At 55.5% G+C, this 25496-nt stretch overlaps 1 protein-coding gene across 1 annotated transcript in view; it reads left to right on the plus strand.

Annotated features, from left to right (window-relative positions):
* The window catches only part of LOC144276683 (maestro heat-like repeat-containing protein family member 2A), a 43859-nt gene that overhangs the window by 11823 nt on the left and 6540 nt on the right, over positions 1 to 25496 (plus strand). Inside the window, exons 12-34 of the mRNA XM_077836942.1 lie at positions 4328 to 4447; positions 4814 to 4924; positions 5702 to 5840; positions 6345 to 6385; positions 14832 to 14973; positions 15602 to 15654; positions 16261 to 16368; positions 16625 to 16729; positions 17016 to 17117; positions 17603 to 17755; positions 18207 to 18233; positions 18639 to 18761; positions 19154 to 19233; positions 19738 to 19852; positions 20006 to 20101; positions 20571 to 20675; positions 21017 to 21140; positions 21472 to 21593; positions 22048 to 22200; positions 22485 to 22639; positions 23290 to 23434; positions 24083 to 24279; positions 25090 to 25224. Of these exons, the coding sequence (XP_077693068.1) occupies positions 4328 to 4447; positions 4814 to 4924; positions 5702 to 5840; positions 6345 to 6385; positions 14832 to 14973; positions 15602 to 15654; positions 16261 to 16368; positions 16625 to 16729; positions 17016 to 17117; positions 17603 to 17755; positions 18207 to 18233; positions 18639 to 18761; positions 19154 to 19233; positions 19738 to 19852; positions 20006 to 20101; positions 20571 to 20675; positions 21017 to 21140; positions 21472 to 21593; positions 22048 to 22200; positions 22485 to 22639; positions 23290 to 23434; positions 24083 to 24279; positions 25090 to 25224 (2651 nt within the window). The remainder of the gene's footprint in view (positions 1 to 4327; positions 4448 to 4813; positions 4925 to 5701; positions 5841 to 6344; positions 6386 to 14831; positions 14974 to 15601; positions 15655 to 16260; positions 16369 to 16624; positions 16730 to 17015; positions 17118 to 17602; positions 17756 to 18206; positions 18234 to 18638; positions 18762 to 19153; positions 19234 to 19737; positions 19853 to 20005; positions 20102 to 20570; positions 20676 to 21016; positions 21141 to 21471; positions 21594 to 22047; positions 22201 to 22484; positions 22640 to 23289; positions 23435 to 24082; positions 24280 to 25089; positions 25225 to 25496) is intronic.

A 25496-nucleotide genomic window follows, 5' to 3' on the forward strand; every position in this document is an offset into this window, starting at 1 on the left:
TTGGCCTTCCTGATTTCACTCCTGCAAGCCTGAGCAATATTTTTATACTCATCCCTGGTCATTTGTCCAGTCTTCCACTTCTTGTAAGCTTCTTTTTTGTATTTAAGAGCAGCAAGGATTTCACTGTTAAGCCAAGCTGGTCGCCTGCCATATTTACTATTCTTTCTACACATTGGGATGGTTTGTCCCTGTAACCTCAATAAGGATTCTTTAAAATACAGCCAACTCTCCTGGACTCCTTTCCCCCTCATGTTATTCTCCCAGGGGATCCTGCCCATCAGTTCCCTGAGGGAGTCAAAGTCTGCTTTTCTGAAGTCCAGGGTCTGTATTCTGCTTCTCTCCTTTCTTCTGTTAGGATCCTGAACTCGACCATTTCATGGTCACTGCCTCCCAGGTTCCCATCCACTTTTGCTTCCCCTACTAATTCTCCCCAGTTTGTGAGCAGCAGGTCAAGAAGAGCTCTGCCCCTAGTTGGTTCCTCCAGCACTTGGACCAGGAAATTGTCCTCTACGTTTTCCAAAAACTTCCTGGATTGCCTGTGCACCGCTGTATTGCTCTCCCAGCAGATATCAGGGTGATTGAAGTCTCCCATGAGAACCAGGGCCCACGATCTAGTAACTTCTGCGAGTTGCCGGAAGAAAGCCTCGTCCACCTCATCCCTCTGGTCTGGTGAACTATAGTAGACTCCCACCATGACATCACCCTTGTTGCTCACACTTCTAAACTTAATCCAGAGACTCTCAGGTTTTTCTGTAGTTTCATACTTGAGCTCTGAGCGGTCATACTGCTCCCTTACATACAGTGCAACTCCCCCACCTTTTCTGGCCTTCCTGTCCTTCCTGAACAGCTTATATCCATCCATGACAGTACTCCAGTTATGTGAGTTATCCCACCAAGTCTCTGTTATTCCAATCACATCATAATTCCTTGACTATGCCAGGACTTCCCGTTCTCCCTGCTTGTTTCCCAGGCTTCGTGCATTTGTATATAGGCACTTGAGGTAACCTGCTGATCGCCCCTCTTTCTCAGTATGAGGCAGGAGCCCTCCCCTCTCACACGCTCCTGCTCGTGCCTCCTCCCAGTATCCCACTTCCTCACTTACCTCAGGGCTTTGGTCTCCTTCCCCCGGTGAACCTAGTTTAAAGCCCTCCTCACTAGGTTAGCCAGCCTGCTTGCGAAGATGCTCTTCCCTGTCTTCGTTAGGTGGAGCCCGTCTCTGCCTAGCACTCCTTCTTGGAACACCATCCCATGGTCAAAGAATCCAAAGCCTTCTCTCCGACACTACCTGCGTAGCCATTCGTTGACTTCCACGATTCGACGGTCTCTACCCAGGCCTTTTCCTTCCACGGGGAGGATGGACGAGAACACCACTTGCACCTCAAACTCCTTTATCCTTCTTCCCAGAGCCACGTAGTCTGCAGTGATCCTCTCAAGGTCATTCTTGGCAGTATCATTGGTGCCCACATGAAGAAGCGGGAACGGGTAGCGATCTGAGGGCTTGCTGAGTCTCAGCAGTCTTTCCGTCACATCGCGAATCTTAACTCCTGGCAAGCAGCAGACTTCTTGGTTTTCCCGGTCGGGGCGGCAAATAGATGACTCAGTCCCACTGAGGAGAAAGTCCCCGACCACCACCACCCGCCTCCTTCTCTTGGGAGCGGTGGTTGCACAGATACAGATACAGTGATGGCATTGAGCTTCCGATAGTCCACACAGAACCGGACCGACCCGTCCTTTTTGGAGACCAGCACCACCGGCAAGGCCCAAGGGCTGGCAGATGGCTGGATCACCCCCAAAGCCAGCATGTTCTGGATCTCTCTTTCCAGGTCCTGAGCAGTTTTCCCCGTGACTCGGAAGGGGGAGCATCTTATCGGCAGGTGTGACCCTGTCTGCACCCGGTGGACAGTCAGATTAGTGTGTCCAGGCTGGTTGGAAAACAGCTGTCGGTACGGATGCAGCACCCCCCTGACCTCAGCTTGCTGGGCAGAGGTTAGCTGATCCGAGAGGGGAATTGTTTCCAGGGGGGAACCAGCTCTGGTTCCAGGGAATAGATCTACTAAAGGGTCATCTCCCTGCTCCTCCCACTGTCCACACACAGCCAACACCACATTCCCCTTGGCATAATATGGCTTCATCATATTCACATGGTACACCCGGCGGTGGTGCGCCCGGTTCGACAACTCCACCACATAGTTTACCTCGTTTAGCTGCTTGATGACATTGAAAGGGCCCTCCCAGTCGGCCTGTAGTTTGTTTTTTGTCACGGGGATGAGAACCATCACCTGATCCCCGGTGGCGTAGGCACGGGCCCGCACCATGCGGTCATACTAGACCTTCTGCTTCTTCTGGGCTCTGACCAGATTCTCCCTGGCCAGGCCCACGAGTTCAGCCAGTCTCTCTCGGAAGATCAGGACATACTCCACCACTGACTCTCCATTGGGAGTGGCCTTCCCCTTCCATTCGTCTCTCATCAGGTCCAGGGGGCCCCTCACCCTCCTTCCATATAACAGTTCGAAAGGCGAAAATCCGGTAGGCTCCTGGGGCACCTCCCTGTATGTGAACAGCAGGTGAGGTAAGTACTTGTCCCAATCCTGCAGGTGTGGGTTCATAAAGGTTTTCAGCATCATCTTTAGCGTCCCGTTGAACCTCTCCACCAGCCCATTGGACTGGGGGTGATAAGCTGAGGCCCAGTTGTGCCGGACCCCACATTTCTCCCAGAAGCACCGGAGCAGGGCCGACATGAAGTTGGACCCTTGGTCTGTCAAGACTTCCTTGGGGAACCCCACTTGGCTGAAAATGGTCAGGAGCGCATCTGCCACGGTGTCTGCTTCAATGGAAGCTAAGGGCACTGCCTCGGGGTAGCGCGTGGCGAAATCTACCACCACTAGAATGTATTTCTTCCCCGACCGGGTCGTCTTGCTGAGAGGCCCCACGATGTCCATGGCCACCTTCTGGAAAGGCTCCTCTAAGATGGGCAAAGGTCTCAAAGCTGCTTTCCTCTTGTCCCAGGCGTTCCCCACCCTCCGACAGGGGTCACAGGATCGGCAATATTGCCGGACAGTGGTAAAGACCCCGGGCCAGTAAAAGTTCTGTAGCAACCTCTGCCGAGTGCGCCGGATTCCCTGGTGCCCTGCGAGGGGAATGTCATGGGCCAGGTACAGGAGCTTGCGGCGATACTTCTGGGGGACCACCAGCTGCCTCCTGATCCCACAGGACTCTACTTCCCTTGTGGGAGCCCATTCTCGGTACAGGAACCCCTTCTCCCACAGGAACCTCTCCTGGCAGCCTCTCCTCATCTGTACCACCCTGAGGTCAGCCAGGTCCCTGAGCTTCCTCAAGGAGGGATCTTTCCTCAACTCGGCCTGGAACTCAGCGGCTGGGGAAGGGATGGGGACTGGTTCCCTCTGATTGGTGGGTTCTGAGGCCACAGCCTCTCTGAGCCGTGCCCCTTGGCGCTCCCTCCCCACCAGTTGCTCCAGTACGATTACGTCAAGCAGGTCCTCTTTAGTTTAGGCCCCAGCTGTCCACTTGCGGGCATATCCCTGCATCTGGTTGACCAGTTGTAGGTAGGTGACCTCAGGTGTTTTACGCTGACTCCGGAACCTTTTCCGGTACATCTCGGGGGTCAGCCCAAACTCACGGAGCAGGGCCTGTTTGAACAGTTCATAGTCCCCTGCCTCCGGCCCTTTCATTTGGCTGTACACCTCCACGTCTTTGGGGTCCAGTAAGGGGGTGAGAAACTGGAGCCTGTCTGCAGGGTCAACCCTGTGCATCTCGCCCAGCACCAAACTGAAACTAAACCCCCCCAGCAGGCTCCCTCCTGCAGCCTGTCTTCACATTCCTGGGCAGAGGTGTTACCTCCCCCTCCTCCTGGCTCAGGTTACAGGCTCTCAGGTCTCCCATCTCCGGGGCACATTCCCAGGTCAACACTCCCCTCTCCCTGCTGTGTCACATCGTCACACCATGACACAAGCTCAGCACCTCCTTTTTCAGTGTGTCTGGTACAAGCAGCTGATACCTGTACCCATCACCCACTGTCCGATACCATATTTCACCTTTAAACGCCATGTTTTCCCACTGTGACCAGAAAGTTTTTACTGTGGCATTGTGACAGGACACAACGTTCCAGGGTGGCTGTGTTTGCCTGTTGATTTGCCAATCACACACTATCATGAGATCGGGATCTTGTCTGTCTCTCTCTCTGGTCCAGCGGGGCCTAGTGCTGGTCTGTGAAGGGACCGTGCCCAGCACTGCTGCAGGGACACCCTACCAGCCGTCTCACCCTGTATCTCACCACCACCTGTGACAGTGTCTCCTCCTGGCCTTGCAGGTGAGGGTGGCTGTCCTGCAGGCCATTGGCACGCTGGTCACAGCAGGGTACCTGGATAAGGTGAAGGGATGGCCTCTCAACTACATTGCCCTGCAGCTTGCTGTGTCGGCCAACTCGCTGGTAAGGGGCAACGTCAGCTCTCTGCCCATCAGACCTGGATTCACCCCCCCCTCACCTCCCACTAGTTGCTCTTCCTGCCACTCACCTCCATCCCCATGGCATGCGAGTCACACTCCTTTTGGTCCCCCTCCCCGCAATGCCAAATTGGTGCAAATTGCACTTTGCCACTTACAACCGGTTTCTGGCCAGCTCGTCCCCAGCATGGAACGCACTCACCCCCAGATCCTGGCTAATGGGTTCACCCCAGAGATGCCTGCAGGACCCTCCCCCCACTCCCTGCCGAGTGTCACCCGCCCCCCCACCTCCCAGGCACCCGCATGGGAGCTCCTCCTCCACGCAGAGTGACCGTGTGCTCATCTTTTCCAGGAGCGTCCAGTGCGGAGCCTTCCCCTGGGGGGGCTGCTGGAAAAAATGGTCCAGAAAACCAGCCTGGCCACGTTAGAAATAATCATTGCCTCGGGCAGGGGGATCAGCCAGGTGAGTGACTCCATTGGCTTAAGTGCAGTTACCTGGGGAGGGGCATGGAGGGGCTCTGAGGGGGGAGGGGCATGGAGGGGCTCTGAGGGGGTGGGGCAGAGGGCAGAGCGGGGCTCTGAGGGGGACGGGGGAGGGGCGTAGAGGGGCTCTGAAGGGATGGGGCGGAGGGCAGAGTGGGGCTCTGAGGGGGAGGGGCGTAGAGGGGCTCTGAGGGGGGAGGGGCGTAGAGGGGCTCTGAGGGGGGAGGGGCGTAGAGGGGCTCTGAGGGAGTGGGGCGGAGGGCAGAGCGGGGCTCTGAGGGGGGAGGGGGAGGGGGAGGGGCAGAGCAGGGCTCTGAGAGGGGAGGGGCGTAGAGGGGCTCTGAGGGGGGTGGGGCGGAGGGCAGAGCGGGGCTCTGAGGGGGGTGGGGCAGAGCGGGGCTCTGAGCGGGGAGGGGCAGAGCAGGGCTCTGAGGGGGACGGGGGAGGGGCGTAGAGGGGCTCTGAGGGGGAGGGCAGAGAGGGGCTCTGAGGGGGATGGGGGAGGGGCGTAGAGGGGCTCTGAGGGGAGGGCAGAGTGGGGCTCTGAGGGGGACGGGGGAGGGGCATAGAGGGGCTCTGAGGGGGACGGGGGAGGGGGAGGGCAGAGCAGGGCTCTGAGGGGGGGGAGGGGCATGGAGGGGCTCTGAAAGGAGTGATGCGTCAGTCCACCAGCAGGGACACAGGCTAGGACTGGTTGGGGGGAGCTGGAGAGGCAGGATTCACCTAGCCCTGGGCTCTCTCACCCTCGTCTCTGCAGGAGCTGTGGGCACGGCTCCTGGGGTACGTTACCCGCACCCCCTACACTGATTCCATGACCCCCCTGTGCCGCTGCCTGAGGATCCTGGCCGAGAAGCGGCAGCAGCACAGACAAGCAGCCCACGACTGCAGGGAGCCAGGTCAGTGCGGCAGCACTTGGCCCCTGGGATCACAGCCCCAAGCTGCCCCAGTCATGGGCATGGGGGCCCTGGGGTACCAGCGGGGATCTGCTAGGGGAGGGCAGGCCCCAGGGAGCCCCTAGTGTCCTCTCCCACCGTGCAATGGGAGCTGTTCTCCGTGGGATGCAGAGGCAGGGGCGGCAGGGGGGTCCTGAGGGCAGTCCCTGGGGGAGAAGGCCACATGTCTGCACCTCTGCATATGCTCTGCAGTGCTGCTGCTGGTCAGATGTGCCCACCCCTACCCCCAGCATAGCTCTGCTAGTGGCTGCCCTGCTGCTCTGCCCCTGTCCAGGTTCCCGGCAATCCCCCTGTGTGGCGTGGGGGTCATGGAGCAGCCTGGGCAGAGGGGCGAAACCCTGTCCCACTGATGCAGATGGCCCCACTCCCATCAGGAGGGCACACTGGCTCTGGAAGAGCGGTGCCCCAAACTTGACTGCTCACAGCTTTTTTTCCGTCTTTTCCCAGTGGCATCTCCGACTCCCCAGCAGCTGCTGGCCCGGCTCCTGGTGAGTGACTCACTGTGACGTTATTGACATAAGCTGGGACCGTAGAGATCATTGTTGCAACCAAAGTCCTGTAGTGGCACCAAATCTTGTACAAAGGGGGTCAAATGAGGTGTCTAAGACCAGGTTATGGTTTGCTGGTTATGATTATGCTGTCAATATGTGTATCATTTTTATAGTTAAAAGTTATGAATATTGGCTCTATACTGTCTGTATTTCAAACCTGTGCTATGCTTCTGGGGAACACTCCAGACAAGTTGGTGTCAGTTCTGCCTAGCCTGCTTGGTGGCCCATTAAGGACCATCAGCTACACAGCTGACCCAGTGAGAGAGGGCAGACATGCCTTGGGACTCAGCAAGGTGTGCAGGGACCTGCCTAAGGACAGAACTCTGAGGGTTTTCCAGGCCATGTGATGGACAGCTTGTCTTTGGGACAAAGAAAGAAAGACCACATGGCAAGAGACTATAAAAAGCTGCTGCAGCTCCTCCAACTTGTCTTCAATCCTGCTTCTTACCTCTGGAGGGACTTTGCTACACTGAAGCTTTGAACGAAGGACTGAAAGACCCATCCCAGCTGTGGATGTTCTCCAGAGACTTGATTTGAACCTGCAGTTTATTCTATCACTGCTGCAAGCCTGAACCAAGAATTTGGCCATTACTGTATGTCATTGATTCCATTGAACCAATTCTAGCTCTCATCTCTATTTCTTTCCTTTTATGAATAAACCTTTCGATTTTAGATTCTAAAGGATTGGCAACAGTGTGATTTGTGGGTAAGATCTGATTTGTATATTGACCTGGGTCTGGGGCTTGATCCTTTGGGATTGAGAGAGATCCTTTTTTCTTTTACTGGGGTATTGGTTTTCATAACCGTTTGTCCCCATAACGAATGGCACTGGTGGGGATACTGGGAAACTGGAGTGTCTAAGGGAATTGCTTGTGTGACTTGTGGTTAGCCAGCGGGGTGAGACCAAAGTCTGCTCTGTTGGCTGGTTTGTTTTGCCTTAGAGGTGGAAAAACCCCAGCCTTGGGCTGTAACTGCTCTGCTTTAAGCAATTTGTCCTGAATTGGCACTCTCCGTTGCGTCCCACCAGAACCAGCATCGTTACAGTGGCGTAGTCGTGCTAGGATCCACAGAACTAGGTCAATTAAACTTTGGGTCAGAACCCCACGCTATCCAAATTTGAATTTTGGTATTGAGAGTTTGGTTGGTTAAAGAGTAGTTGCAATGGGTGAGCAAAGAGCATATGAGGGCCTTGGCAAAAAAGCTCTGGAACATTTGTCTTCAGAAAAGGGGATAAGCTTTAGAAAGAAAGCTACGAATCAAGAACTGAGAGATCTGTTAATGGCCAGTGATCAGAAGGCAGGAGCAAGCCCTTACCTGATGCTAAAGAAGCTGCAGAAGCAATGAAACTGCAAGCTCTGAGAGACGGCCTGCAGTTGGAACATGAACAAAAACTGGCAGAAATTCGAATGAGAGAGAAGCAAGCCTTTGCCCATCTGGAGAAGGAGGCTGATGAAAGAAAGGAAAGGGCTCGCAGGGGGCATCTGGAGCTGCTGGCTGCTGAGGAGAAAGCTCAACAAATGCAACAGGAGTCTCACCAGATGCAGCAGGAGACGGCTAGACTCCAGCTCCACGTCAAAAAAGCAATGGAAGAACAGCAGAAACTGTATCCTCTTGAAAGTCCAGTTTACAACTATGTTGATATATTGTATTACTCTGAGCAGTTTTCTGTGTTTAAGCAGTTTTCCTATGGCGAGGGAGAGGGGGATTCTAACCTGGTGGGAAATAGCTTTTTGTCTGTGCAAAAAAGCTGTTTGTCTATGAATGAAGTTTCTGAATGTTTGCCTAATGTCTCAGAAGTGAATCTGGAATTAAATCAAGCACAGAAAGATCTCATTGGTCAGGAAAATGTTTCTCAGGAGCAGATTAAAGTGAAGGGTGAGGTTAAAGCCCTAACTGAGGAAGGAAAGGGTAGATTTTTGATGGGTGATGGATTGTTGGCTAGTGCAGCTTGTAAAAGTGAACCTGAAACAGGTAACTGTGATTTGCTGGAAGTAGCTCAGTGTAGTGAAGAGAGCAGCAGTTTATCTGTGCTGAGTGGCAATGTGCCTGGGAAGGAAAGTTTGGATGAGCCTAGGCAGCCTTGTGAGCTGATGGCTGTGTCTAGTCAGCAGTTTCGGAAAGCGAGGATAGTGGAAGATGAGTGTCCCTGTACCTTACCTGTTACCTGTGTGGAGAATTGGGACAGTGAAGGAAATGTGCCTGTGTCTGTCAGGGGTATTGACTTGCCTATGGAGGGAGCTACCCCGGTCTCCAAGCAATTGTCTGCAAACAGCCCTGTGTGCTGGGACAAGGGAAATGAGATCCCAAGCTGTGTGTCTGGTAAAGGAGAATGCGTCTCCCACTCTTCTTTGTCTGTGGAGCAGACAGAAGGTGCCTTTCAGCCTGTGATGGTTGAGAATAGTGCAGTTGTCTCAGAGTTGTTTCTGGATTCCACTAAAGCCCAGGAAGGGAATGGTCCCAAGTTTGCGTCTGTTAGGGAGACTAGCACTGTAACTAGGTTGCATCCAGTTAGTTTCTTAGCAAAATCCCAGAGACCAGACAATTCTGGTGCTTGTATTTTGCCTATTGCTAATGTGTGACTGGGAAAGCAACTTTGTCTGATCAGCGTGATACCCTAGCCAGGGCACAAGGAGAGCATAAAAGTGATTTGATTGTGTTACCTACTGATGGTGTGGAAACTTGTAGCAAGAAGAAAAAGATTCCTGAACTTGTGTATGGCAAAGGGAAGGAGAATGATTCTGATCTTTGACTATGAAATCTAGCAGTTTGCCTGAAAGGGGATTGTGTAGAAATCTGCCTGATGAGTCAAAGGTGATCCTGGATGTAAATAGAAAAGGAGTACTTGTGGCACCTTAGAGACTAACAAATTAGTTAGTCTCTAAGGTGCCTCAAGTACTCCTTTTCTTTTTGCGAATACAGACTAACACGGCTGCTACTCTGAAACCTGGATCTAAATGAGACCCAGAAAGAGTCTGTTGTTGCTCAGGGAAGTGTTCCTTTAGAGCAAGCCCTAGGTGAAGAGGGTAAGGGAAAAATTTCTGTGAGGGGTGAGTTGTTGCTTAAAGAAGTTCCTGAGGAAAGGAATCCTCATGGTAGTCTTTGCAAGCAGTTTGCTGTAGCTAGCTGAAGGCTGTGAAAGTGATTTAATCAAGAAAGTTTCTGTTCCTAATGGCCAGGAATTTTCTGTTGTGAATGGATCCACTGACTTTCCTGTTGAAAGATCCAGTGTGGATAGCTTTGAGAAGGTCTCAGATGGAGTGAAAGCTGTTAAGAAAGTTGAAGAGTCCTATAACCTAGTGGCTGTGTTTGGCCAGCTTGTTGGGGAGACAAGGTTGTTGAGAGAGGAATGTCTCCATGCTGATTCTTTGAGTGAACAGACTGTGTCTCGGGTTCAGAGGGAAGACTGGGTAGCTGAGTCTGCAAAGCAGAACAGTTGTGCAGTTAATATCTCGAGAATGCAGGGGATGGCAGGTATACTCTCATCTCTAGACACTTTTTGGATAAAACCTGTAGTCTCTCAGTGAACTTAACATCTGTTTCCATGTGGAAGCAGAGGTTGGTAAGGGAAGGACAACAGAACTTTGAGTCTAGCTTGTTAGTGAAAATGGATGGTTTCTCTTTCAGACAGAGCCCAGCCTTGGAATTGGTAGCAGTTAAGGATCTGAAAACTGGTGAACTGGCTCCTGTCTGTGGTAATGCAAATTACTTGGCTGGCAGGGAGAAGGACTTGCTAATAGCTGGTTTCAGAGTAACAGCCGTGTTAGTCTGTATTCGCAAAAAGAAAAGGAGGACTTGTGGCACCTTAGAGACTAACCAATTTATTTGAGCATGAGCTTTCGTGAGCCACAGCTCACTTCATCAGATGCATACCGTGGAAACTGCAGCAGACTTTATATATACACAGAGAATATGAAACAATACCTCCTCCCACCCCACTGTCCTGCTGGTAATAGCTTATCTAAAGTAATCATCAGGTTAGGCCATTTCCAGCACAAATCCAGGTTTTCTCACCCTCCACCCCCCCACACAAATTCACTCTCCTGCTGGTGATAGCCCATCCAAAGTGACAACTCTTTACACAATGTGCATGATAATGAAGTTAGGCCATTTCCTGCACAAATCCAGGTTCTCTCACTCCCTCACCCCCCTCCAAAAACCCACCCCCATACACACACAAACTCACTCTCCTGCTGGTAATAGCTCATCCAAACTGACCACTCTCCAAGTTTAAATCCAAGTTAAACCAGAACATCTGGGGGGGGGGGGGAAACAAGAGGAAATAGGCTACTTGCATAATGACTTAGCCACTCCCAGTCTCTATTTAAGCCTAAATTAATAGTATCCAATTTGCAAATGAATTCCAATTCAGCAGTTTCTCGCTGGAGTCTGGATTTGAAGTTTTTTTGTTTTAAGATAGCGACCTTCATGTCTGTGATTGCGTGACCAGAGAGATTGAAGTGTTCTCCGACTGGTTTATGAATGTTATAATTCTTGACATCTGATTTGTGTCCATTTATTCTTTTACGTAGAGACTGTCCAGTTTGACCAATGTACATGGCAGAGGGGCATTGCTGGCACATGATGGCATAAATCACATTGGTGGATGTGCAGGTGAACGAGCCTCTGATAGTGTGGCTGATGTTATTAGGCCCTGTGATGGTGTCCCCTGAATAGATATGTGGGCACAATTGGCAACGGGCTTTGTTGCAAGGATAAGTTCCTGGGTTAGTGGTTCTGTTGTGTGGTATGTGGTTGTTGGTGAGTATTTGCTTCAGGTTGCGGGGCTGTCTGTAGGCAAGGACTGGCCTGTCTCCCAAGATTTGAGAGAGTGTTGGGTCATCCTTTAGGATAGGTTGTAGATCCTTAATAATGCGTTGGAGGGGTTTTAGTTGGGGGCTGAAGGTGACGGCTAGTGGCGTTCTGTTATTTTCTTTGTTAGGCCTGTCCTGTAGTAGGTAACTTCTGGGAACTCTTCTGGCTCTATCAATCTGTTTCTTTACTTCCGCAGGTGGGTATTGTAGTTGTAAGAAAGCTTGACAGAGATCTTGTAGGTGTTTGTCTCTGTCTGAGGGGATGGAGCAAATGCGGTTGTATCGCAGAGCTTGGCTGTAGACGATGGATCGTGTGGTGTGGTCAGGGTGAAAGCTGGAGGCATGCAGGTAGGAATAGCGGTCAGTAGGTTTCCGGTATAGGGTGGTGTTTATGTGACCATTGTTTATTAGCACTGTAGTGTCCAGGAAGTGGATCTCTTGTGTGGACTGGACCAGGCTGAGGTTGGTGGTGGGATGGAAATTGTTGAAATCATGGTGGAATTCCTCAAGGGCTTCTTTTCCATGGGTCCAGATGATGAAGATGTCATCAATATAGCGCAAGTAGAGTAGGGACTTTAGGGGACAAGAGCTGAGGAAGCGTTGTTCTAAATCAGCCATAAAAATGTTGGCATATTGTGGGGCCATGCGGGTACCCATAGCAGTGCCGCTGATCTGAAGGTATACATTGTCCCCAAATGTGAAATAGTTATGGGTAAGGACAAAGTCACAAAGTTCAGCCACCAGGTTAGCCGTGACATTATCGGGGATAGTGTTCCTGATGGCTTGTAGTCCATCTTTGTGTGGAATGTTGGTGTAGAGGGCTTCTACATCCATAGTGGCCAGGATGGTGTTATCAGGAAGATCACCGATGGATTGTAGTTTCCTCAGGAAGTCAGAGGTGTCTCGAAGGTAGCTGGGAGTGCTGGTAGCGTAGGGCCTGAGGAGGGAGTCTACATAGCCAGACAATCCTGCTGTCAGGGTGCCAATGCCTGAAATGATGGGGCGCTCAGGAGTTCCAGGTTTATGGATCTTGGGTAGTAGATAGAATATCCCAGGTCGGGGTTCCAGGGGTGTGTCTGTGCGGATTTGATCTTGTGCTTTTTCAGGAAGTTTCTTGAGCAAATGCTGTAGTTGCTTTTGGTAACTCTCAGTGGGATCATAGGGTAATGGCTTGTAGAAACTCGTGTTGGAGAGCTGTTAGCACAGAGAGCACACCCAATCAGCCAGTGAATTATGTTAAGCAAGAGGAATCAGGGTTTGATCCTTCAGGACAGGGAGGAAAGAGAGACCTTAATTTTGCAAAGGGAAGCCACAGGCTAACCCTAAAAGTCCCAAACCCCAATAGTATTGAGCCAAAGGTGTGAATAACAAACATGAATGTAGATGAAAGAAAAGGAGTACTTGTGGCACCTTAGAGACTAACCAATTTATTTGAGCATAAGCTTTCGTGAGCTACAGCTTATGTGCCACAAGTACTCCTTTTCTTTTTGCAAATACAGACTAACACAGCTGCTACTCTGAAACATGAATGTAGATGGACACTTGGGATGAATTTGTTATTGCTCATGGTAATTTTGGTAACTAATACGGTGCTATTACCAATAACTGTAAAAATGTACAATGTGCCTAATCTTTTGGAAAATCCCTTGAACATGGTAAAAGGAATACATGAGAACACGCTTTGTGTTAAGAGGCCTTGTTATACTGATGGTTCACAGTTAATGCCTGTAAACAGTATTGGAACTTTTTGCAGGGGAAAGACATTCCAAACCTGATGTGCTGTATAAAAAGGGAAACTGAGGGACACTACCATATTGCTTTAATGGCTAACTGCCAAGATTCCTGTACTATAAAATACAGTAATATCTACATTAAGTTGATGTTAATTGGGTTCCAAACATTTGCTAGAGTTTGTATGGATAAAGTAGTCATGTCCTTTAGCTCTTGGCAAGATCACATGAGACATACAGGAACCATGCTGGAAAAGCAGATCCAATCTGCTATTGTTCTAACCATGTTTTACCTTGAGTTTGTAAAGAGATTCAATCATGTTATTGAACATGACTTTGATAAACCATTTCGGTTATACACCAATACTTGCTGTAGTAAGACAGAACCAAGGATGGGGAGCTCTTGGGATGCAGTCAGTGATGGTTGTGTCATCCTTTCCTGCATCAATTTTGCGCTGGGGGTGTGACATTATTGACATAAGCTGGGACCGTATAGATCATTGTTGCAACCAAAGTCCTGTAGTGGCACCAAATCTTGTATAAAGGGGGTCAAATGAGGTGTCTAAGACCAGGTTATGGTTTGCTGGTTATGATTATGCTGTCTATATGTGTATCATTTCTATAGTTAAAAATTATGAATATTGGCTCTATACTGTCTGTATTTCAAATCTGTGCTATGCTTCTGGGGAACACTCCAGACAAGTTGGTGTCAGTTCTGCCTAGCCTGCTTGGTGGCCCATTAAGGACCATCAGCTACACAACTGACCCAGTGAGAAAAGGCAGACATGCCTTGGGACTCAGCAAGATGTGCAGGGACTTGCCTAAGGACAGAACTCTGAGGTTTTTCCAGGCCATGTGATAGGCAGCTTATCTTTGGGACAAAGAAAGAAAGACCACATGGCAAGAGACTATAAAAAGCTGCTGCAGCTCCTCCATCTTGTCTTCAATCCTGCTTCTTACCTCTGGAGGGACTTTGCTACACTGAAGCTTTGAACGAAGGACTGAAAGACCCATCCCAGCTGTGGATGTTCTCCAGAGACTTGATTTGAACCTGCAGTTTATTCTATCACTGCTGCAAGCCTGAACCAAGAACTTGGCCATTACTGTATGTCATTGATTCCACAGAACCAATTCTAGCTCTCATCTCTATTTCTTTCCTTTTATGAATAAACCTTTCAATTTTAGATTCTAAAGGATTGGCAACAGTGTGATTTGTGGGTAAGATCTGATTTGTATATTGACCTGGGTCTGGGGCTTGATCCTTTGGGATTGAGAGAACCTTTTTTTTCTTTTACTGGGGTATTGGTTTTCATAACCATTTGTCCCCATAACGAATGGCACTGGTGGGGATACTGGGAAACTGGAGTGTCTAAGGGAATTGCTTGTGTGACTTGTGGTTAGCCAGCGGGGTGAGACCAAAGTCTGCTCTGTTGGCTGGTTTGTTTTGCCTTAGAGGTGGAAAAACCCCAGCCTTGGGCTGTAACTGCCCTGCTTTAAGCAATTTGTCCTGAATTGGCACTCTCCGTTGTGTCCCGCCAGAACCAGCATCGTTACACTCACACTGAGGGTGGGCCCCATCACTGGGGAGCAGCCCCTGCAAGTCTCAGGTCCTCATTGCCCTGGAGGGAGGGGCAGCCATGATGGGGTCCCTTATCTAGAGCTGCCCATATGGGGACATCCCTGTGCCCCCTCCCTGACTCCACCTTCTGGGCCCCTTGTTCAGGAGGAAGACGCTCAGCACATGTTTCTTGCACGGGCCCCATGCTGATCAGGGCCCGTTCTCTCCCCTCCCCAGTATGGAGGGGGCTCAGCTGGTGCAAGTCACCTCCTTTTCCTTCTCAGGTGCTGTCAGCATCCCCCTTCAAGGGAGAAGGGCGCGGAGTGGCTGCCCTGCTCCTGCTGAACGCCCTGCGCCCTGAGCTGTATGGGGACGAGGCCGAGCAGTGGTGGATGGAGATTCCAGCCATGGTCCACTATCTTGACGGTAAGGGGTGGGGATGGGAGCAGCTGGGATGGGCAAAGGGAGAGCAGCAGACGGAACCGTCCTGCCAATGCCCGTTCCTATCGCAAGCAGTGGAGCCAGGGAGAGCACAAGGCCTCTTGGATTGTCGCACCTGCAGCCTCCTGCTGCGTGGTTAGGTCCCCGGATGTCCCATGGCAGGGGTGGGGATGGATCTGTAGAGAGGGGTCAAGAAAATAATTGGTGAGCAAGCAGAGTGAGGAATGGAGCAGGGAGAATAAGGTGTGAGCAGAGCTGAACTATGGGAGAGAGAGCTGCTGAGCACACAGCCAGCGCCCTGCGACCAGACTGGCTAGGGTTGGCTCCTGGGAAACCCAGATGGGACATGTCTTCCCTATGAGGCCATGCCACGTTGGACTAGGGTACCTCTGTCATGGGAGCAAGGGCAGGAACTCCAGTGTGGATGGGACCCCTATGTAGGGACCTGCACAGTGTGAAGGGCAGGAGCGCTAGTGTGGATGGGACCCTGGTGTAGGGTCCCCTGGGAAGGACAGGATGCCAATGCAAATGGGATCCCAGTGGAGTCAAGGGGATCCAGAAGGGCATCCGTGGGGTGCTTTGTTAATGGCCAGCTTGGTACCCCTCTCTCTAGGACATAGCAAATTCTCTCTGGACCAGACCGCGTGGGAGCACAAGCTGTTGGAGGTAACACGAGGACTTCTGTTCATTCTCCCAGCCCCAGAGTGGAGCAGCCCTGGGCTAGTTCCTCATGGAGGGACCTGGGTTAGAGAGTTGGAGTTTGGCCTGGTGTCCTTGGCCAGAATTTCCTGTTGCCCCCACCCACTGTTGGGCTGTTAAGCAGCTGCCACGCTCCACCCCAGAGGGGGTTGCATTTCACTGAAAAGGGGGTTCCCGTGTGTTACTGGAAAGAGCATTGGGACGAGCAGTGCTATGGAAGCGAGCGTTAGATCCTGGGCCAGGGCTGTCTCTGCTGGCATCCCTTGTGGTCAGGAGAGTTGCCCCAGCAGGTGATTTAGCACACTTGCTCTGCCAGTTCTTAAATGCCCAGCTCCTCAGTGCCCAGTGGTGAGAGCCCCCTTGCGTTTATCTGTGGGGGGAGTCCCTGCACTGGGAGTGGGAGCTGGAAGCCCCTGAGCTGGGCTCACTCGATGCTGGCCCCAGTGTCCTCCATCTAGAATCGCAGCCCAGGAGGGCTCTGTGGAGGCTGGAGGCCAGGATCCCTCATGCGGGTGAGAGCAAAGGAGGAGACTCTGCCCCTAAATGACCCCCCTTCGGCTCCTTTCCTCGCAGTTCCTCCGAAAGACCTTGGAGAGGAGCAAAGAGGGTGGCTGGAGCCAGGATCTGAGCCAGGAGCTGGGCCGGCAGATGGGCAGCTATGCCAGTGGCTCTGTGGAGAAGGTCAGTTCCCAGAGAAGGCCTCTCTAGCGCTGGGGGGCTCTGGGGAGGGGCAGGGGGTGCTGGGACAGTCCCACACGAGTGAGACCAAGCCCTGCAGTTCCCCCTGTGCATGTGGGGCCAGCCCCTGCCTGAAGCTAGAGGTCCTGATCCTGGCCCAGGCTGGCGTGGCCTTCGCCCCAGCAATGGCACAGACCACCCTCACCGAGACTGCGGCTGGCCCCTCCCCTGCACTCTCTTTCAGGCTTTCCTCTGCAAGGTGCTGGGCACAGCCCTGGCCATGGGCAAGGATGTGGCTGCAGTGACAGGGCAGCTCCGGGAGCTGCTGCGCATGACCGACTATCTGAATGACACAGAGACGGAGGTGAGGGGCTGAGACCGCCTGCACCCCAGAGCACCCAGCAGCTCTGGAGGGCCCTTCCCCCAGGAAGAGGCCTGTGGCCTTGGTGTGCAATTGGAGCTCCTGGGAGTGACTAAGGAGTGACTGGAGCACTGGGCCCGGGGACTGGGGAGACTGGTCGTGGCTGGGAGCCCTGGCCCCGGGGACTGGGGAGACTGGACGTGGCTGGGAGCCCTGGCCCCGGGGAGGTGCTGATGGGTCTCAACTGACCCCGAGCTCTCGCTCCCAGTGCCTTGGCTCCTGCCTGCAGCTCTGTGCCAGGGACCAGCTGGATGCCATCCTGAGAGCTCTGGGCGACTTTGAGGAGGAAATGGCAGAGGGGGAGGATTCCTGGCATCTCAGCCTGTGCAAGGTACAGCACCCCACCTTCTCCTAGCCCCCAACCCTGCCTGCATGGGGCTGTTGGCTGGGGTCCAGGCCAGCAAGGCACAGGCGCATGGTGCAGAAGGGCTGGGCTGGGTTAGCCAAGTTTCTGATTGTCAGAGCCCACGGCTGGCCCAGCCAGAACCATGGTTCTGACCCTGTCTGGGTTGGGACATGGAGCCACTCTGTCGCCACATGGCTGGGAGGATCACCTGAGGGAACTGGTTAAGTAGGCAGGGATGAGGCTTGGGGTCACCGCCGGGGCATGTGGGGAGTGTATGGGGAGCCAGAGGTTTGTTCTTGGGGAGGTTTGGCGCTGGACAGGGCCAGGGGGATGGGACAATGTTTATAGAATCTAGGGAACAATCTTCCCAGCCCGTGAGCCCCAAGGAAATGCCTGCCCAGGGCCTCTGGAGCTGAGGAGGGAAAGGCCTTTCCCCAGAAACGTTCCTGCTCTTCTCTTCCTTGTCCCAGGGCCTGGCCCCATGGGAGAGGGACAGAGTGAAGCGCGCCCTCCTGCTGTTCTACAGCAGTGCAGCAGCCCAGGCACCCCCCCAGCAGCTGCTCCCTCTGCTGGTGGATGAGATCGTACCCAAAATCCTGCACCATTACAGCACCAGCTCACAGGTACCTGCCCACAGCAGTTGGTCCCAACCTCCCTGCCACCTGCCTTCTGAGATTGGGCTCCCAGGACCTCACAGGATCGGGTCTCAGGCCGTGGGGTGAGGGCACCATGGATTGAAGGGGCCACTGATGAGTCCAGGGCAGCCACGGGGCGAGGGGAGGGGGGGAGAGATGGATTGATGGGAGGATAGCGGGGATGGAAGGAGACAGCTGGGGCCCTGCTCACCTCTTAGGGCCCTGTGGCTCCCAGCCCAGCCCTCCTCCTTTCCCTGGGCCATATAGCTTTCAACCTGCTCAGGGACCAGAGGGAGGTGGGTCTGAGGGCCCCCTGGCACAATGAGCATGGCTCCATGCTGCCCCCGCCCCCGCAGGGGGAGGTGGCTCTGGGGGCCCTGGCTTATCCCTGGAGGCTTCAATGCTGATGTCTGACAGCTGCTCCCATTTTGTTTTTCAGGCGCTGGGACTAAACGCCAGGCAGATGGTAACGAGCAGCGAGTATGATCCCAGTGTGTCCCCCAGGGCCCATGCAGCTCGGGCCGGGGCATCTGCATGAATTGTGGGAAGGCTGGGGCTGGGCCAGGCTGTGGGCTGCTGGCAGCCAGGCTCAGTCTCAGCCCTGGGGATGCTGGTGCATGGGACTAGTTTATGCTGCTGTTCCATGAATCTGGTTCTCTTCTGTGGGGTTGGGGTATTCATAAGCTTCTGGGCCCCTCCCCATCCGGGTGCCATATGACTTTGGGCCCTTCCTATGAGGGGCGTGATGGGGTGGCCAGGGTCCTCTCCTGGGTGGGGGGGCCTCCCTGGGCTGGGATCCTGTACTCACCCCAAAGGGCTGGGGAGGCTGTGTCCAACTCTCATTCCCACTCTCCTCTCTGCGGGGATGTAGGACACGGCCCTTACTCTGCGCTTCATTGAGAGCATCTCCGCAGTCAGCCTGGCCGTCCAGAGGAGCGGGGAATCCCAACCCCACCAGCTTCCCCACAAACAGGTGCTGCTCAGCCAGTTGCTGGTGAGTGCGGGGATCCCCAGTCCTGGGGGAGCAGCCTCATGGCCTCGGGGTTGCCCTGAGCTGGGGTCTCATTGCCCTGGCTCCAGCAGGCTAGGGCTCTGGGATAGAACTGGATAACTGTGTCCTTGAGAGTAGCTGGGGAGTGGGCTGCTCTCTGGAGCTCATCCCAACGCTGTCCAAACCTGCCCTGAGGCTGCTGGCAAGACGCAGAGTCTGGCTTGGGGTCAGGGGATGCAGTCCCACGGGCACTGGGAAGTTCCATCAGCCCTTCCCCCCCCCCCCATCAATTCTGGGCATTATGTCAGTCCCCCTGGGGGGGGGGAGTCCCATTGTCGCCCCCAGGGATACCATGGCCTCCCCCCATGTTCTTGGTCTCTCTGTGTGTACTTCAGGAGATCCTTAAGGCTGAGCCAAGGAGCTCCCTGCTCTCCACAGTTCGTCAGGAGGCAATGGTGGCCATCGGGCACCTGAGGTGGGTATTGCTCTGCCCCTAGCCCCCTCTACACCAGCTGGCACTTTGGTCATCCTTACTCATGGTGACTAGCATGGGCAAACCCTGACATGGGCTGTTCCGGGCAGTGTATGAAGCAGGAGAGTGACCCCCATGGTGCCACTAGTGTGGGGAGAGCTGCCCAGCCTTCCTAGAGCCAGGGGCTCAGTTCCCAGGGTGGCCTGGGCCCCAGAGCTGAAAAAATCCCGTCGAGATCACTGGCACTCAGATCACTGCAGATTGCTCCTGATCTCCGCAGGAGAGCCCTGTTGGGCACAGAGCCCCTGCCTGCTGGCAGATCGACCGCTGCACACCCAAGAGAGCACGAGGAGAACCCTGGGGAGAGGGGGGCAGGGATGGGGGCACTGGGGGAGCCCCAGGGGAAGGGAGGCAGGGAAGGAAGCAGGGGGAAGGGGTGTTGGCCTGGAGAGGTCTGTGGGTCTCTGCCTTGCCTCTAACACCTCCCGCCATGCTCTCTCCTGCCAGTAAAGTGAAGCAGCCACTGAGCCGTGAAAAGAATCAGGAGTTGATGGAGCAGTGCCTTGATAGTGTCTTCTCCCTGCCTCCCCAGGAGTTCACTGCGGATGTGGGGCCCATCCAGGTATGTGAAAGCCCGTCCTCCCTGCCCCTGACCGGGCACCCCCGCAGGGTCATGGTGCCTAGGCATCACTCCCCTGAGGGCTGGGCCTAGGTACCAGCCCCCTCTGCCCCTTGCCAGCCCCACCAGGGCCTCACTCCTCCCTCTGGTTTGTAGACTCTTTATGCCAGCACCATGGCCACCCTGGAGGGGCTAATGGAGATGTTGCTGGAGGAGGATGAGACGCCAGAGCGACTCCAGGGAACCTTCCGGGTGAGTGGGGGCTGGGCAGGGAGGTCTTCTGTCCAGACTCCTTGATGGCTCCTGTCACCTCAGGGTCCCCTGCCCGGAGTCTGGGAGAGTCAGGCTCAGCCTTTGCCCAACATGGGGCTCATTTCAGACAGGAGCTAGAGGGGGGAAGGACCCCACAGAAAAACCTCCTTGTCTGGGCAGAAACACTCCCTGGAGCACTGCACCCCAGAGGGAAGGGTGGTTGGACTGCCCCCACTTTCCTGGTCTCCATTGCTTTGAAGACCTGCTCCACCGGGGGGAGAGGAGCCACAGGCTGTCTGCACAGCCCCTCCCCCTTCAAGGGGCCGGGAGCCAAGCACTGCTCCGGGCATGGCCCAGGAGGTGCCATGCGGAGGCCTCTCCAGGTGCCATTCCCCACCCTCGCTGGGCCCCTCCTCCCCCAGGTGCAATTGGGGGGGGGGGTTTGCTCATTGCCCTGCTCTGCCCACAGCTCCTGCAGAGATGGCTGGTGTCAGAGCAGGCGTGGGAGCGTGCACGTGCCATGCGGGTCAGCACCCACCTGCTGAGGGCGTATCTCCAGATGGTTACCATCACCGTGAGTACCACCCCACCCGCCTGGCCCAGCGCCTGCCTGCAGCCAGCTCAGGCACTCTGCCTCTGCCCCAGGATATCCCCATGGGTCCCATATGGGGAAGGGCAGAGCAGGATCCCTGGGCCCCAGCAGCCCCTCGGTACTTTCCTGGCTGTGGGCACACTCAGCCCCTGCGCGGAAAGGGCCTGCTCTCAGGAGCAGTCAGGCTGGTCCCTGGGAGCAGGCAACTGTTGGCAGAGTGAGGTCACTGTCTGGTATGGACCAGATCCTGGGCCAAGGCGAGGCGAGGGGCTGGTTGCACCCAGGTGAAGCCCATTTGTTGTTCTCTTTCTTTTCCCAACCAGACACAGATACCTCCTGGCCAGTTCAGCACCCTGGCTGCGACGCTGGGCCCCTACACCTGTGACTCACTGGGCAGCATCCGCCAGGGTGCAGGGGATGCCATCAGGTGCCTGCTAGACATACAAGGTGCGGAGGCCTCAGGGGCAGCAGGTGCCCTGGGGCAAATAGAGGGCATGGCCCGGGGGTGGCATGGGGCATCGCCCAGAGGTGCCCTGGGGCAAATAGAGGGCATGGCCCAGGGGTGTCCCAGGGTGAATAGAGGGCCCATTCAGGGTATGGCATTGCAGATGCCTTGGGGTGAATAGAGGGCCAGACACAAGCATGTGCCAGGCTCAATGCCACGAGGGGCTGGGCCCCCAGCCTCAGCAGCTCCGGGTGCACTAATAATGGCACCCAAGGGGCAGTGGCTCGGGCCCACAGGCCAGGCTAAGCATCTTCCCCTGGTTGATTCCTGCAGTTATCAAGCAGCCTTGGACCCTGAGGGGCCAAGATAAGGAGTGGGCGCTGCGGTGCATGTGTCAGGAGCTGCAGAGTGCAGATCCCGGCAAGGTGTGGGATGCATCTATCAAACTGGCCAAAGTAAGGACTCCAAGAGCTGAGTCAGGCAGCTATTGGGCTGGGCCACCTGGGAAGGGGGCTACTGGGCTGAGCTGCTTGTAGGAGGCCGGGCGGCTGGGACAATGAGCTGGCAACTGGGAGGCTCCTTGTCAGTAACCAGGAGGGGATTCACAGGGGCATGCTGGGTGACAGTGTGGATCTCTCATGGGCAAAAGCAAGGGGCAGAACCAGGAACTCCACTATCTGGATGCGGGATGCCCCAGCACTGAACAGACTTCCCACGCCCCTCCCAGCACACACTGGCTCTGGCTGGATCTCTGGGGCAGGGATTCTCCCCAGAGGGGCCAGCAGCCTGAAGGGGAGAGCAGCCAGGGACAGCCCTACTCCCTGCTCATGGCCAAACTCTCCCTGGGGCCCTGCCTGGCTGAGGAGTGAGCAGCAACCCCAGGCCATGGCTGTGCCCCTCTCTTTGCAGATCGTCAGCAGGGCCCTGCCCAAGGCGGAGATCCTGCCCTTCACCCAGACCCTGCTGGAGAGCCTGGGGGCCGTGAGCCAGGCCTGTGACCAGGCCAGTGTCCTGTGGTTTCACACGCTCCTGACAGACCGCACCAGTGACCTGAAGGACACAGTAAAGCTGGGCTGGCCGTGGGTGTTCGGGGCTGGGTTTGTGGCAGCGGGGCTCCCTGAGACTGTCTGTCAGGGGCTCTGATCAAGAGCTGCAGGGAGGCAGCAGCCCCTTCCCCCAGGCACGGGGAGGGGAGGGGACAGGGGCTGGGTGAGCAGAGGATGATATGTGATGGGGAGGAGCTGGCTGGGGGGCCAAGTGAGTGGCAGAAGATATGTGGTAGGGAGGCTTCTCCGCTGCTGGCGTTCCCGAGGAGTGGGCCAGGGTAACCTCTCTGTCACGGCCAGGTCCAGGACATCCTGAGCATCACCAGCACCTACCTGCGCTGCACGGAGGACCCTGAGCCGAGAGGGCTCCTGGCCCAGGCAGTCTCACTGCTGGCTCAGCACCACCAGGAGACTGTGGTCACCTACCTCCTACAGCGCCCCCTGCCAATGGATAGGTGAGTGCAGCACCTGGCCCAGCACAGGTCTCCTAGCGGTGGGGTGAGCCACATGCCACATGTACCAGGGAGCAACCCAGGAGGTGCCCTTTGCCCCACATCCCTGGTCCAAGGGCTGATGTGATTCCACAGCTTGGGCAAGGTTCCTCAGCTCTTTCCTAGCGAGGGTTACCCCTCGCCCACCCCCACCCCTCCGTCTCTGGGGCAACAGCAGGGGGAACAGGTGCAGGCTGGCCCTAAACACAAGCCAGGGGTACACCCACATCTAGCCCAACACTTTTGGGGTCCTGCTGAGTCAGCCTCACTTCCTGCTCCACATGAGCTTCAAGGTTACGGGTCCAAGTTTAGACCCCCAAACTCCTCCAGCCACTGGGGGCGCAGGGCTGGGAGAGGTCTGACCCGCTCTGGCCTGGGACTCCGGAGAAGCTGAGTCCCCTAAGCTGGGCCCTGACTCCCAAAGGAGCATGAGAGGGGCAATAAAGCCAGAGACTGGTCTCTCTGACCTCCTCTTTGAGCTGCCCACAGCCTTTCACCCCAGGGCATTAGAGTGGGCCCTGCCCACACAAAGGTCCCCAGCCGCAGCGAGGTGGTGTCTGGGCCTGGAGCGGGGGCTCCCACTGACAGATGTCTCTGGGTCTGCTATGCTCTAGGGACAGCAAGGAGCTCTGGGCAGCTCTGGCTGCTGAGGATTTCTTCCAGGATATCCTAAAGGATTTGCTAGACCGGATCCCCAGGGGGCCAGCAGCAGAGCAAGGGGCTGAGACCCAGGAGGTAGCAGTTGCCAGTCCCCTCTCGGTGAGTGCAGGGGGGCTGTGGGTATGGCAATTACAGGGAGGGGACAGCCAGCCCCCATCCTCCACCAGCACTGGGCTGTGGGACAACTACCTGAAGGGGGGTTCCAAAGAGGATGGATCCTGGTCTCAGTGGTAGCTGATGACAGAACAAGGAGCAATAGTCTCAAGCTGCAGTGGGGGAGGTCTAGGTTGGATATTAGGAAACACTATTTCACCTGGAGGGTGGTGAAGCACTGGAATGGGTTCCCTAGGGAAGTGGTGGAATCTCCATCCCTTAGAGGTTTTTAAGTCCCGGTTTGACAAATCCCTGACTGGAAGGATTTAGTTGGGGTTGGTCCTGCTTTGAGCCCCCTGGCCTCCTGAGGTCTCTTCCAACCCTAATCTTCTATGATTCTATGACCCAGTCCATGGGCTGCTGGATCCCGTTGCTGGCTGGGCAGGGAGTTGCTAGGTCCTTCCAGGGCAGATTTCATGGAAGGAAGAAGGCCCTGCATTGGCATAAGGCACAGACCCCTCTGGGGCAGGCTCTGCCCCCTCCTCTCTCCACAGACCCTTCTGGGGCGGAGAAGGGCCCATGGGCCATGTCAGCCAGGGGAGTGGAGCTGGGGGAGGGTAGCTCCTGTTAACGCTGTGTGGGCCCGTCCCACAGGTGGTCTGTGCCATCGGCGAGGTGGTGATGGGGGCAGCGGTCGGGAATGCGCTGGGCTCGCTGCTCCCTGAGCTCTGCTGTGCCCTCCTGTACCAGCTCAGCCGCACCCTGGACAGCGACACGCCATTGCCCTCCAGGGCTGGGAGACCCCTGGCCGGCCCAAAGGGAGCTGCACCCCCACCCTCCACCCCCCGCAGGTAACGTCTGGGGCAAGGGCACCCCACTCCCACCCCTGCAGGTAACGTCTGGGGCAAGGGCACCCCACTCCCACCCCTGCAGGTAGCGTCTGGGGCAAGGGCACTCCACCCTCTGTCCCCCACAGGTAGCGTTTGGGGCGAGGCATCCCTATCGACCCCAGCCCCCCACCCCTAACCAGCAGTTAGGGTGCCCTATGTCCCAATTTTATAGGGACAGTCCTGATTTTGGGGGCTTTTTTCTATATAGGCACCTATTCCCCCCACCCCCCCCCACTCCCTGTCCCGATTTTTTACACTTAGTATCTGGTCACCCTACCAGCAATGCCCAAGGACAAGGCCGCCCCCACCCGTCATAGGTGTTGTCTGAGAACAAGGACACCCCTTCCCATTCTGCACCAGCATCCCCTCAGAGGAAACACCCAGGGGCAAGAACACCCCCCAGGTCCCCATCTGTCCCATCCTGCAGTCAGTGCCCGGGAAGGATCTGGTGCCGCTAGCCCCATGGTCTGCCGCTGACAGGATCCCTCTGGCCTCTGCCCTCCCCCATCTCTGCTCTGCTCCCCCGCTTCAGCTGTGCCCCTTAGCCTGGGCAGTGGGGCTGGGCCCTGGGATTCAGCCAGCTGGGTTCTGATTTCAGTCCTGCCTCATTCTCTAGGCATTTCTGGCCAAGTCCCAGGCCCCCTCTGGGCCTCATTTTCCCCCTCTGTCCATGGGGGTTAGTGACACATGGGGGGCACAGGGCTGAGGATAGCCAGGCATTAGCTGGATCCTGCATCCCCGTTCACCAGAGCAGCCCTGCTGTCTCCCCAGCCTGATGGTGGTGGCGCTCAGAGCCGTGCTCGCCAAGGGCCTGCAGGACGTGTCCAGGACCCTGGACAAGGAGCAAGGCTGGCGCCTTCTGGAGGATCCCCGCAGCTTCCCCGAAGGTGTCTCCCTGCTGGCGAGGTGAGGAGTGGGCCTCCAGCCCTTCTGCTGTCTCTCTGCAGAGTCCCCAGTGGTGTGCTAGACCCTGGGCCTCCACTTTCTGCAAGGCAGACTGCTCCAAGACTGGGCCCTCCCCATGCCGCTGAGTTCAGGCCCCTGTGAAGTGAGGCAGCGATGCAGGGCAGTGACTAGTGGCCAGGGATACAGGAATTCATGGCAAAGCAGAGCTCCTCTGGGGGTCTGTGCTGGACAGCACCTCTCTCTCGGGGGCCAAGACTCCTGGACTCATCGGT

The sequence above is a fragment of the Eretmochelys imbricata genome, chromosome 17 (assembly GCF_965152235.1).
Source record: "Eretmochelys imbricata isolate rEreImb1 chromosome 17, rEreImb1.hap1, whole genome shotgun sequence".
Taxonomy (NCBI): domain Eukaryota; kingdom Metazoa; phylum Chordata; order Testudines; family Cheloniidae; genus Eretmochelys; species Eretmochelys imbricata.